This window comes from Scyliorhinus canicula, chromosome 13 (assembly GCF_902713615.1).
Source record: "Scyliorhinus canicula chromosome 13, sScyCan1.1, whole genome shotgun sequence".
Classification (NCBI taxonomy): Eukaryota; Metazoa; Chordata; class Chondrichthyes; order Carcharhiniformes; family Scyliorhinidae; genus Scyliorhinus; species Scyliorhinus canicula.
The window spans coordinates 62,634,833-62,647,641 of record NC_052158.1 but is presented as its reverse complement, the minus strand read 5'-3'; the positions used below and the strand labels follow the sequence as shown (position 1 = coordinate 62,647,641).

Sequence of the window (12,809 nt, the reverse complement as noted above, 5' to 3'; positions counted from 1 at the left end):
ACTGCCGTATTGGAAAGATATTTACTTCCAAGTGCGGAGTGCACTGTCTGTCCTGACTAACCTTACCTTTGATGAGATGTGAGCTCTGTTATCTCGCATGGTCTGTATTGCTTCCGTGATCTTCAAGGAAATTGTATCAACCAGCGACTCCAGGTTTGAAGGCCCATTAAACCTGTCAGCCACCTGAATCATTGAGTCTGAAACATCAATAGTAGTAAAGATCAGTGCTCAAATTTTTCCCATGGATCACAGTACTGCTAGCATACTGACTAATAATAATCTTTATTAATGTCACAAGTAGACTTACATTAACACTACAATGAAGTTACTGCGAGAAGCCACTAGTTGCCACATTCCGGCGCCTGTTCGTACACAGAGAGAGAATTCAGAATGTCCAAATTACCGAACAGCATGCCTTTCGACACTTGTGGGAGGAAACCGGAGCGCCCGGAGGAAATCCACGCAGACACAGGGAGAACGGGCAGACTCCGCACAGACAGTGACCCAAGCCGGGAATCAAACCCAGGACCCTGACGCTGTGAAGCAACAGTGCTAACCATTGTGCTACCGTGCTGCCCTGGGCCACACACACACTGGAATTCCAACACCCAGCTGCTCTGCACCCGAATCTTCCTTTGAGGCTGCCCCTAAAACCCATTTGTCTGACAGCTTATCAGCCGTCCTTCTCTCCTTCTTTGATTGGGCATTGACTGTTGCCTGATTTCATAGCTGCGAAGTGCCTTGAGATTTTCTTTCCATGTTAATGGCACGGTGTAGTAATTATGTTATATATGTTTTTTTTAACCCTCCCACCACTAATCTTCTCTCCTGGTCTCGAGAGGGAGATGGCTCTAGCTCGAGTAGCGGTACAGCCACTCCTGGAACTCTTTTCTGCTATTCAAGACAAGGGTTTTCAAAATTATGAGCAGTGCAGAAAGAGCAGGGAGAAATTGTTCTCACTGGCTGAAGGGTTGAGAACCGGAGGACACCAATTTAAGGTGATTGGGCAGAATAACCTGCGAGGGATATTTTTATACAGTGAGTGATCAGGATCTGCAATGCACTGCCTGCGAGTGTGTTGGAGGCAGATTCAATTGTGCCTTTCAGAAGGGAATTGGATAAGCATGTGCAGGGCTATCAGGAAAGGGTGGTGGAGTGGGTTGGTTCATCTTGCTGATGTACAGCACGGGCACGACAAGCCAAGTGGCCTTCGTCTCTGTTGCAAACGTTCTCTGACTTTTGGTTCTATTCCCAGCAAGTCTAACCTTCTCACGCAAGCTCAGAGTGAATGTCAGTAGGCTATTGCGCTGTGCAATATTTAATACCAGCATGCCTTTCACCTGCCATGAGCATACCCCAAAGGCTGGGAACAAGGCCGATATTTTCATCTCTCATTTAGAGTCGTGCAAATTCTAATGTTGTCCTGGCTGAAATCAGTTAACATATTAAAGACCAAAAATTACACCTGTGACACTGTGCTGCTGACTATATCTCCAGTGATGTGAACCCACTTCCCTCACACTGTCACTCAGTAACCCCTCTCCCCCAGCACCCTTTGTTACTGACTGTATCTCTACTGATGTTAATCCAGCTCCCTCACACTGTCACTCAGTAATCCCTCTCCCCCAGCACCCTGTGTTATTGACTGTATCTGAACTGTGTAATCCAGCTCCCTCACACTGTCACTCAGTAATCCCTCTACCTCAGCACCCTGTGTTATTGACTGTATTTGAACTGTGTAATCCAGCTCCCTCACACTGTCACTCAGTAATCCCTCTCCCTCAGCACCCTGTGTTATTGACTGTATCTGAACTGTGTAATCCAGCTCCCTCACACTGTCACTCAGTAACCCCTCTCCCCCAGCACCCTTTGTTACTGACTGTATCTCTACTGATGTTAATCCAGCTCCCTCACACTGTCACTCAGTAATCCCTCTCCCCCAGCACCCTGTGTTATTGACTGTATCTGAACTGTGTAATCCACCTCCCTCACACTGTCACTCAGTAATCCCTCTCCCTCAGCACCCTGTGTTATTGACTGTATCTGAACTGTGTAATCCAGCTCCCTCACACTGTCACTCAGTAACCCCTCTCCCCTAGCACCCTGTGTTATTGACTGTATCTGAACTGTGTAATGCTCCCTCACGCTGTCACTCAATAACCCCTTTCCAGCAAGTTCACCCAGTGATGACACCAGCACTCCTGGTTTAAAGGGATGGTCACCTCACCAACCCCCCCCCCCCCCAAGCTCCCCCAGCCCCCCCCCTCCCCCCCCTCCCAGCTCTTCTGGTCAGCATAAACCTTACCGATTAGGTTCCTCCATTCGCTGTCTAGGTCAGCTTGATTGGCCAGACAGCCCTTCAGGATGTTGAGGCAGTAGTTGTTGCAGGGTTTCACACTCGCCATGCTCCGACAGTGAGGGCAGTACATCAATCTCATCATGGCTCGAACACATTCTGGGCTTGGAGGCACCTGGAGAGAGTGGGAGGAGGGTTGGAATTTAATATAACTTTGAATAGTTTGAAAAGAGTCACCCGTCAAAAAATGCCCTCCCCCAAAATGCGCAATATGCTTCCTTCTTACTGAATGCCTGTGCTCTTCAAAGTGAGGTACGGCTGCAGTAGCCTTGTGGCTAACTTGTAACACACAGGTTCAGAGTTCAAATCCTACCATGGCCGATTGCAAAACTGAACTTTGCAACAATCGCTCTCATCAATGTTTCAGAAAATAACCAACGCCATAAAACCCAACTGGTTCAATGATGCCCTTCAAGTAAGGCGGCCTGCCAGCCTTCAGGTACACATCCAAAGGTACATTTTCTTTGACGAGAATGAGCCCTACTTTTCCATTTCGGACCAGCGTCGGAATTTAGCGTCCCCAGATCAGATGCAGACAGCATGGCTGGTTTTGTCCCAACATTGCGCTTCAGCTCAAACACAGAATATTAACCCCTACTGCACCAGCATGCCACAGACTGCCATTTCAACAGTGCCCAGACTGAGTACTGAGTCAGTGTCAGGCTAATTTCAAGGTAGTTTGTGCTGTGACACAATGCCGACTGTTAACTGGGGCTTACACTGGAGACAGCAGAGGAGTTGGGTTCAAAGACAGGGCGAGGTGGAAATGGCAGTGTGTTTAGCATTTAATTCAGAAGGCAATAGCCTGCTGTCAGAAAACAGGTCGTCTCTTAGAGAAAAACAAATCGAATACTTAGATATGACCCAGCATTTTCCAGCAATAAAGAACTGGAGTCAAGTGAAAATGCTCATGACGCTTGGCAGCATTACTTAAACTGAGAAGCTTTTAACACAAGTTCAAAATGATAAAAAGAACAGAGAAGATAAGCACACAAGTGATTTCCATTCGTGGTAAAGTTCAAGACTGTGGCGTCACCTCAAGATTAGCATCAGATGCGCAGAGGGATTATTGTGAGACCTTTTAAACACTGCGATATTGGAAGGTAGAATGTTTCACTCGAGTGGGTGTTCAATGCTAACTCAATTCCAGACTCCAAAAAGATCCCGGAGAATTACGGACTCAGAATTAAAGCAGGGAATGGAAGAAGGAGGATTGGGAGATTCTATACAAACAGGGAAGTACAGGCAAGGAGAGTTGGATGACTTCCTCTTGCACCAAACTATCTATGCCTCTATTACCTATTTTAAAAATGCTCTTTAAAGATACTTTCAATACCTTGTACAAAAGCCACCTGACATCGTCCCCCAAAACCGTACTTTTCTGCCTTTTGGCAACTGCTTATTTTGTCTAAACTACTGTGAGGGCTTTTATTCGGAACGTGTCCAATATGTGGGATCTACTCCTCCCCTACCCCACAATCGATGACAAATTTCGAATATAAATGACCTGATCCCTGAAGCACCAGCAGCCCTCACTGTTTGATGAATGGACTCTTCAATGTGGTAGTATCATAAATGTAAGAACTGCAAGTATTAAAGAAATATCTAGATCAGCCATTGGAGGGAGCTAGAGTTTCAAGTATATAAGACATTGATGCCAAGCCTTGTGGGGGAGAAGTGAAGGAGTTAGCTAGAGCATAGAATGAAGGAAAGATAGTGTGAGTAAGAGCAGATCATAGTTTATAATATACAGAGATTAGTTGTAGGTGAGTGTAGATTATATGTTAATTATTAACTGTGTATTATTTAAGAGTACGTGTCGAATCCAAATTAGCAGTGTTAAGAAACTTTTTGGGTTGTTCGGGTTAAAGCTATTTTGTGGTCTTTGTAAACACTACGCCAACCATCCTGAATTTAACAACACAAAGAACACCACACTCAACTGTTTGCATCTCCTGTCATCTGGGTTTTTCTCCTTTCCCCAGATGGTGGTGAGGGTCTGGAGTTCACAATCTGAAAAGGTGGGAGAGACTCCAATCCTCTTCACATTTCCAAAAAATCACTTCAATATGCACTTGAAGAACATTAACCTACAAGGCAGCAGACCAAGAGCTGTAAAGTGGGGTTAGACAGGACTACTCTGTCGGCCGGCATGGACGTGACGGACACTTATTCTGCGCCATTGTTTTATGTTTCTAAGGGTGGCCACCACCAACGGGGATGGGCAATAACCACAACCTTGCCAGCTCTGGCCACACCTCAGCTCCACCAAACCCATCTCTTTAACCGAACTTGCAGTCATCCCTATAAAACTGCTCCATCTCTCTCTCTCAGGCCGGAATTCTCCGGCCATTCACTGGCGGCGGAATTCTTTGGTCGCCCATGGGTTTCCCGACGATGTGCAGTGTCTTCAATGAGAATTCCCATTGACAGCAGCGGGAATGGAGAATCCCCCCACCAGTGAATGGCTCCCGCTGCCGAGAAACACGTGGCTGGGAAGCCGGAGAATCCCGCCCTCAGTGTCTGCTTTTCTGCTGCCTACTTATGGAAACATCTCGACGCATTTCACAAGTTAAAGGCGGCAGGCAACCAAAGTTTGCTGTCATTGGAAGACAGTGCATTTGAAGCACAGGAAGAACTCCCACTCCAGAGACTGGAGGACATCAATTGGGATGACATTTTGGTATAATAATAATCTTTGTTGTCACAAGTAGGCTTACATTCACACTGAAATGAAGTTACTGTGAAAATCACCTAGTTGCCACACTCCGGCGCGTGTTCGAGTACACAGAGGGAGAATTCAGAATGTCTAATTCACCTAACAGCACGCTTTTTGGGACTTGGGGAGGAAAGCGGAGCACCTGGAGGAAACCCACGCAGACATGGGGAGAACGTGCAGACTCCACACAGACAGTGACCCAAGCCGGCAACCGAACCTGGGATCCTGGAGTTGTGAAGCAACAGCGCTAACCACTGTGCTACCGTGCTGCCCTGTTGAGCAGGTACTGCATCATCGGCCATTTTCCAGAAACTGAGAGCTCATCTGCTCTCTCAGGCGAGTGAAAAAGGTCCCATGGCACTTCTTCAGAGACCAGAGTAAGTCTCCCCAGTGTCCTGGCCAATAAATAATCCCTCAAACAAAGTCGGCAATACAGATGACCAATACAGGTCATTATTTTCATTGCCGTTTATGGGACTTTGCTGTGTGAAATTGGCTGCTATATCACCTACAATGCAACAGTAGACTGCACTTCAAAAGTACTTGACTGGCTGTAAAGTGCTTTGGGGCTTGTTGAGGTCGGGAAGATGCTATGGAAAGGCAAGGCTTCCCTTTTATTATACACATTTCACAGATGTAATGCATGCAGCAAGACACCATGCACAGCAAGAAGATAATGCCAGTTGATCTGTTTTGATGGTCTTAGCTGGGAGAAGAATGCTGGTCAGCACATAGTGAGAGTTCCTAGACCTGTAAATTGTGTCATAGAATCCTTAATGTCCGGCACAGTGGTTAGCACATCAGCCACACAGCTCCAGGGACCCAGGTTCAATTCCAGCCTCAGGTGACTGTCTGTGTGGAGGTTGCACCCTCCCCGTGTCTGTGTGGGTTTCCTCCGGGTGCTCCGGTTTCCTCCCACAGTCCAAAGATGTGCACGATAGGTGGATTGGCCATGTTAAATTGCCCCGTAGGGTCCAAAAGGTTCGATGGGGTTGCTGGATTGGGCTTAAGTAGGATGTTCTCTCGAAGGGCCGGTGCACACTCGATGGGCCGATTGGCCTCCTTCTGCACTGCAGGGATTCTATGATTCTATTCTCTGCCTTTCCATACAGAAGGACCGGGCCTCGGATTCAAAACTCTCATCCAAAAGAGAATACCTCTGACAGTGCAGTGCTCCCACTGTACTTCACACTTGTCTAAGGTGGAAGCCTTGGATTACCAGCTCATGTTATGTGGTTGGACATGTCTGCGTGGATTGTCCATGATAAATTGCCCTTAGTGTATAAAAAGGTTAGTTGGGATTACGGGGACAGGCTGGAGGCTTAACGAGAGTGCTCTTTCCAAGAGCCGGCGCAGACTTGATGGGCTGAATGGCCCCCCCTTCTGCACTGTAAATTCTACGATTCTATGGACTTGAACATGTGCACTTCTGCCTTCCAGATGAGAGTCCAACCGACTGAACCAGGCTCACACCTCCAAAGCGACAAAATCACTTCAGAAAAGCTGAAATGTATAGTCCCAAACTTCTGCTCCATCGCTCTCCAGATATTAGTGGGAAGTGAAATAAAGTAAACCACAGATGCGCGCCAATAAAACCAGCTAATTTGAGGAGACGGCTGCTTTCCATTTGTTATGATGTAATCTGACAGCTCTGTCTTCTCAATAACAAGAGCTCCTTTGTTTGGTGGACGTGCAGTAGTTTTATCTCGATTTCCAGGCATTTTCTCAACAGGAGGTGGGAGGATCTTTTCAGCACAGATCGCTTCGGGGGGAGGTCTGGTGCTGTAACACCTAATAATTAAAATTTTCCTTTACATGCCTTCAACAGACAGGTGCATAAGACTCGAGTGCCAAAAGGGTCTGATCATTCTGTACTGCTGAGCTGGTTAACAAAAGGTGTGCCAGTGAGGGAATATCTCGGAAGCACTTGATCCCGGATTCCAACACAGACCTTTTTCTCAATTCGACCAAAGGGACGAAGGGCAAACCGAGCTTTCTGCATGAAGTCTGGACTTCTACTAAATCGCAGACAAGCCGCTTAAGGTCCCATCACATCTGGATCGAATCAAGGAGTGCTTCCAGATGACAGGGAACTTGGAAACAAAACCATTCAAATGAGTGGGAGATAAAGGGTTAAAAATACCTCTTACAGCAGCGGGAAACAAGGGGAAATAATGAGAGAAGAGGTCATGAGGGAACGCAGCACTCCTAATATAACTTATCCTATTAACTACCAAGAACATCTTCAAACTGCAGAACAGCTCAAACCTCAGGCAGGGTGTTTAGCATAATGCCAACATTTGGCTCAATACTTTGAAACACTAACAGCACCACCAACTACTCTCTCTCTCTCTGTCTTTTTAAATTCAAGACCCACAGCTAGTCACAGCACTCTTTCCAATCTTCTCTCCACTTCTTTTCAACACTCTTGCCCAGTACGGCCCAGGGGTGTCAGAAACCTTCCAAAACTGTAACTGAATGACTAATCCTTGATTCTGGTCAGTGAGCATTGCTGAGTTGGCCTGTTGCTGAAAGAATCAGAGCCAAGCCTTAACTAAGCCTGTGGCACAGTGGTTGGCTCTGCTGTCTCACAGCGCCAGGGACCCGAATTCAATTCCGCCCTTGGGGGACTGTCTATGTGGAGTTTGTACTTTCTCCCCGTGTCTGCATGGGCTTCTGCCGGGTGCAGGTTGAGTGGATTGGCCATGGTAAATTTCCCCTTCGTGTCCAAAGATGTGCAGATTCGGTGGGGATCAAGTCCAATATGACTCTTCTTCAGAGGATGTTCCATCAGGCACCACTTTCTGAGTCAATTGGGAAACACATGGTATCTTCAATATGTTGGAAACCACAGCCAAGTAAGGCGGGTGCCATCTTACAACCACGGAAGAGATAAAGGGATTATGTTCTTGAACAGATGCTTGAAGTATGTTCTCAATCTGGTACATAGACCATGGGCTGGATTCTCCGTTTGGGAAACTAAGTGCTGACGCCAGCGGAGCATGTGTGGATGTTCACGACCAAAAGAATCGTCATGAAACCCTCGCCACTTCCGGTACCGGTGAGGGGCTAGCACCGGCGCTGACTGAAACTCCTGAGGACTGCAGCGAAAACAGCCAGCGAATGGCTGGGTCCCAGGCTGCGCATGCGCACGGCTGACCACCTGCACCGGTCGTGCATGGCGCCGGCTGTGCGCGAACCCAACCTGCCAACCGCGACCCCACAGCCCACCCCCCCTAGCCACTCACCACCAATCTTCCCCAGCCCTCGCAGAAGGCCCCTGGCCAGCGGCAGGGTTCCCGGCCAAGTGTGGCGGTGCTGAACACAGCCTGCAGCCGTCATGACGGAGTCCCGGTTGGGGCCACTCATGGCCCGTTCCGCTGGGAACCTGGCCCCATCACGGGTGGGCCAGCCGATGACGCGCCAATGCTGTTGAAACGATGCGTGGCACACATCACAATGTCAGTTTGGAGGCCGCGGAGTATGGCGGAGTGACGTCAAACTGGCGCTGGCTCCGATTTGGGCGTGGGATTCCATTTTCCGCCCAATCGCTGAACACGATTTTGCCGTCGGGCTACGGAGAATCCGCCCCATGGTTTTAATTAGGTACAAGAGGTTTGCTCTCGAACTAGAGTGTGGCATATGTTCTTAAACTGCTTCATGGAGTGCATTCTTGAACTGGGGCACAGAATAGATTCTCAAACTGGCTAACAGGATGCACCTTTGTATTGGTGCGTGGGATATATTCTTGACCTGCCACATGGGGTGAATTCTAAAACTTAAAACACAAAGTTCATCAATACAGTTATTGAAACACAGTGATTAACCTGACCATAGAACCATCGAAAGGTTACAGCACAGAAGGAGGCCATTCAGCCCATCTTGTCCATGCCAGCCCGAGGGTACCCAGGTACCCTTTCTAATCCCACCTTCCTGCACCCAGCCCATAGCCCTGTAGCTTACAGCACATCAGGTGCAGATACAGGTGCTTTTAAAAAGAGTTTAGGGTCTCTTTTCTTTTTTAGTTTAGGGTCTATGCCGCCATCACCAACTCAGGCAGCAAATTCCAGACACTCAATACCTTCTGCGTAAAAAAGTCTTTCCTCATATCCCCTGTACACCTTCTGCCACTTATCTTGAATCTATGTCCTGTGGTTCTAGAATTCTACGCCAAGGGGAAACAATTTTATCCTGTCCACTCTATTACTTCCCCTCATAATTTTGTGCATCTCAATCAAGTCACCCCTCAGCCTGCTTTGTTACAAGCAAAGTAACCCAAACTCTCCAATCTCTCCTCATGGCTACAATTCTCCAGCCCTGGCAACATTCTTGTAAACCTCCTCTGCACTCTCTCCAGAGCAATTACATCCTTCCTGTAATGTGGTGAACAGAACTACGCACAATATTCCAGTTGTGGTCTCACTAGTGTTTTGTACAATTCCAATATTATATCCTTATTTTTATATTCTGTGCCTCTGCCAATGAAGGACAGCATTCCATATGCTTTCTTTACAACCTCTACTTGAACTGCCGCCTTTAGGGACCTGTGTACTTTTACTCCAAGATCTCTCACTTCATCTACCCCTCTGAGTATATTCCCATTTATTGTTTACTCCCTACAACTGCGTGACCCCCAAAAACACGTGACCTCATGTTTCTCTGCATTTGAAAATGAAAATCGCTTATTGTCACGAGTAAGCTTCAAATGAAGTTACTGTGAAAAGCCCCTAGTCGCCACATTCCGGCGTCTGTTCGGGGAGGCTGTTACGGGAATCGAACCGTGCTGCTGGCCTGCTTGGTCTGCTTTCAAAGCCACCGATTTAGCCCTGTGCTAAACAGCCCCTTTATCACCACACATTCCCACCCAGATCTGTGCCATCCGCAAACTTGCAGACCGTGGGCGTGATTGTCCCAGCCGCACGCCAGGCCGGAGAATCGCCGCAACCGCGCCACGCTGCCCCAACACTGGCGCACGATTCTCCGAAGTGTGGAGAATTGGCGCCATTTGCACAGCCCGTTTGGCGCGCCACCGGTCGTGGGCCGCTGTTCTTGGCGGGGCCGCTGATTCTCCGGCCCAGATGGGCTGAGCGCCGTCCACACCTGGTCGCTGCCGGCGGGAACTCTGGACGAAAGGTCGGGGGTGTGGCCTGTGGGGGGGGGGGGGGCAGAGGGGGCTCCGTCCCCAGGGGGGGGCTCCGATGGGGTCTGGCCCACGATCGGAGCCCACCATTTGGCGGGCTGGCCTCTCCCTCCCCCGGGCCTACTTTGTTGCGCGTCTGGCCCCAGCACCCCCGCGCCATGTTGCGTCGGGGCTGGAGCGTTCAGTAAGGCCACCGCGCATGCGCGAGTTGGCGCATCGCCACTGCACATGCGCGCATTGGCACCGCCCCCAGTGCACGCCAGGAAGTACAGCTGGAGCGGTGTGAACCTCTCCAGCGCCGTGCTGGCCCCCTATGGGGGCTGGAATCGCTACTGCCCGTGCCCGTTTTGCGCTGTCGTGAAACGCAATGGCACGGACACTCTGACCGGCGATCGGAGAATTGCAGCCCCTATATTTGGACTCCACGCCCAAATCATTGATATATATTAAAGATAAGGTAAAGTCGCCATAGTCCCAGATGACCATAGGCTGCTTTCCTCTTTGAGCGGGAGAGCGGACAAGGTGGTGATTTAACCTGAGGATCATCACACCCCAGGCGAGTAGGCATGGTTGATATTCTGAACACTTGGGGCCCAAATACTGATCCTTGCTGTACCCAACTAGTCACAGCCTGCCAATTAGAGAATGACACGTTTATTCTTACTCTCTGTTTTCTGCCTGTTAGCCAATCCTCAATCTATGCCAGTATGCTGCCCCCTGTCTCATGTGCTTTAATTTTGCTAACTAACCTCCCTCTGGGAGACTTTATTAGATGATTTCTGGAAATTCATGTATACTGGGCATGATTCTCCAACCTGCCAGACCCATTTTCTGGTGCAGCGCATGCCTGCTGGCAGCAGGATCCTTCATCCCGGCAGCCGGCTAATGGGTTTCCCATTGTGGCCACTCCCACGCTGTTAGGAAGTCCGCGGGAGTGAGTGTGCTGCTGGCGAAGTGGAGGATCCCGCCGATGAAGAATCCAGCCCTCTATATCCACTTTATTCATTCTAGTAGTAACATCCTCAAACCAAAACCTCCAAGGAGGTTTGTGAAACTCGACTTCCATTCATAAATTCATGTTGACTATGCCCAATCATATCATTATCGTTCATTTATCACATCTTTCAACATAGATTCTAGCATTTTGCCTACCACTGATGAATGGTCTATAGTTCCCTAGGACAGTGGGGTGACATTTACTACATTCCAATCTGCAGGAACCATTCCAGAATCCATAGATTTTTTTGAAGATCATTAGCTACCTCTTTCAACATTCTGTGATGCCGAATATCGACTTATCAACCTTCAGCCCATAACTTCTCTAATACAACCTTCTTACCAATGCTAATTTCCTTCAATGCCTCAATCTCCATGGTCCCTTGGATCTCTCATTCCGGGAGATTTCGTGAATCTTCCTCAGTGAAGATAAACACAAAGGAATCATTCAGCTTCTCTGCCATTTCTCCATTCCCCATTATAGGGTGTGACTTTCTGGCCCCAACCTCCACTGGGATCATCTGCCCATGGTGGCCCCTGTCACAACAGGCCGCACAATCCTAGCCAAAAATTCACCTGGCTCTGCTGGTAATGGACCCACATTTGTTTGTGAGCCAAATTTTTTTTTTTTATTATTACTTTTTTTTAGGACACTACGGGCAATTTAGCATGGCCAATCCACCTAACCCGCACATCTTTGGACTGTGGGAGGAAACCGGAGCACCCGGAGGAAACCCACGCACACACGGGGAGGACGTGCAGACTCCGCACAGACAGTGACCAAACATTTCCTTTTAACGTACCTACAGAAGCTTTCCCCGCTTCCCACAGACATTACCTTTGCTCGGGTTTCTTGATGCCACACATGGTCAAATGCAGCCTTGAAGATTAGCACTTGCCTCTGGAATTCAGCTTTTTTGTCTTGCCATTCACTTTCAAATAACATCTTCCCAAATGACAATTTATATAACCTGACAGCTCACTTTGGTTCAAAAAATATTCAGAGTTGTTTGTCACCACAAAGTCTGGGCTGATCATTACTCTTCAATTTATGTATAAAATGACTAATCAGCAATCAGTTCTGACCTCCCTACCTCAGAAAGTTTATACTTGCCACAGAAGGAGTGCAGTGGAGGGTCACTAGGTTGATGCGGAGGTTAGCAGGACTGTCCCATGAGGAGAGATTGGTTCTGTATTCACTAGAGTTTCGAGGGGTGAGGGGCGATCGGATTGAAATGTATAAAATTCTAATAGGACTGGACAGACTATACACAGGGAGGGTATTTTCCCTGGTTGGGAATCTAGAGCCAGGGGACACAGTCTCAGAAAATGGGGGTAGACCATTTAGAACTGAGATGAGGAAACATTTCTTCACTCGAACCTGTGGAATGCTCTGCAGCAGGAGGCTTTGGAGGCCAATCACTGTGTATTCAAGAAAAAGATAAATTATGCTTTATATTTTAATGGCATCAAGAGGTATGAGGAGAAAGAAGGAATATGGCATCGGGATCGAGGATGAGCCATGATCACATTGAATGGCGGAGCAGGCTCGAAGGGCTGAATGGCCAACTCCTGCTTTGCCTTTCTGTGTTTTCATG

At 48.2% G+C, this 12,809-nt stretch overlaps 1 protein-coding gene across 1 annotated transcript in view; it reads right to left on the bottom strand.

Annotated features, from left to right (window-relative positions):
* The window catches only part of LOC119975918 (glypican-1-like), a 235,008-nt gene that overhangs the window by 33,369 nt on the left and 188,830 nt on the right, over positions 1–12,809 (bottom strand). Inside the window, 2 exon segments of the mRNA XM_038815863.1 lie at positions 67–197; positions 2,306–2,471. Coding sequence (XP_038671791.1) covers positions 67–197; positions 2,306–2,471 — 297 coding nt within the window.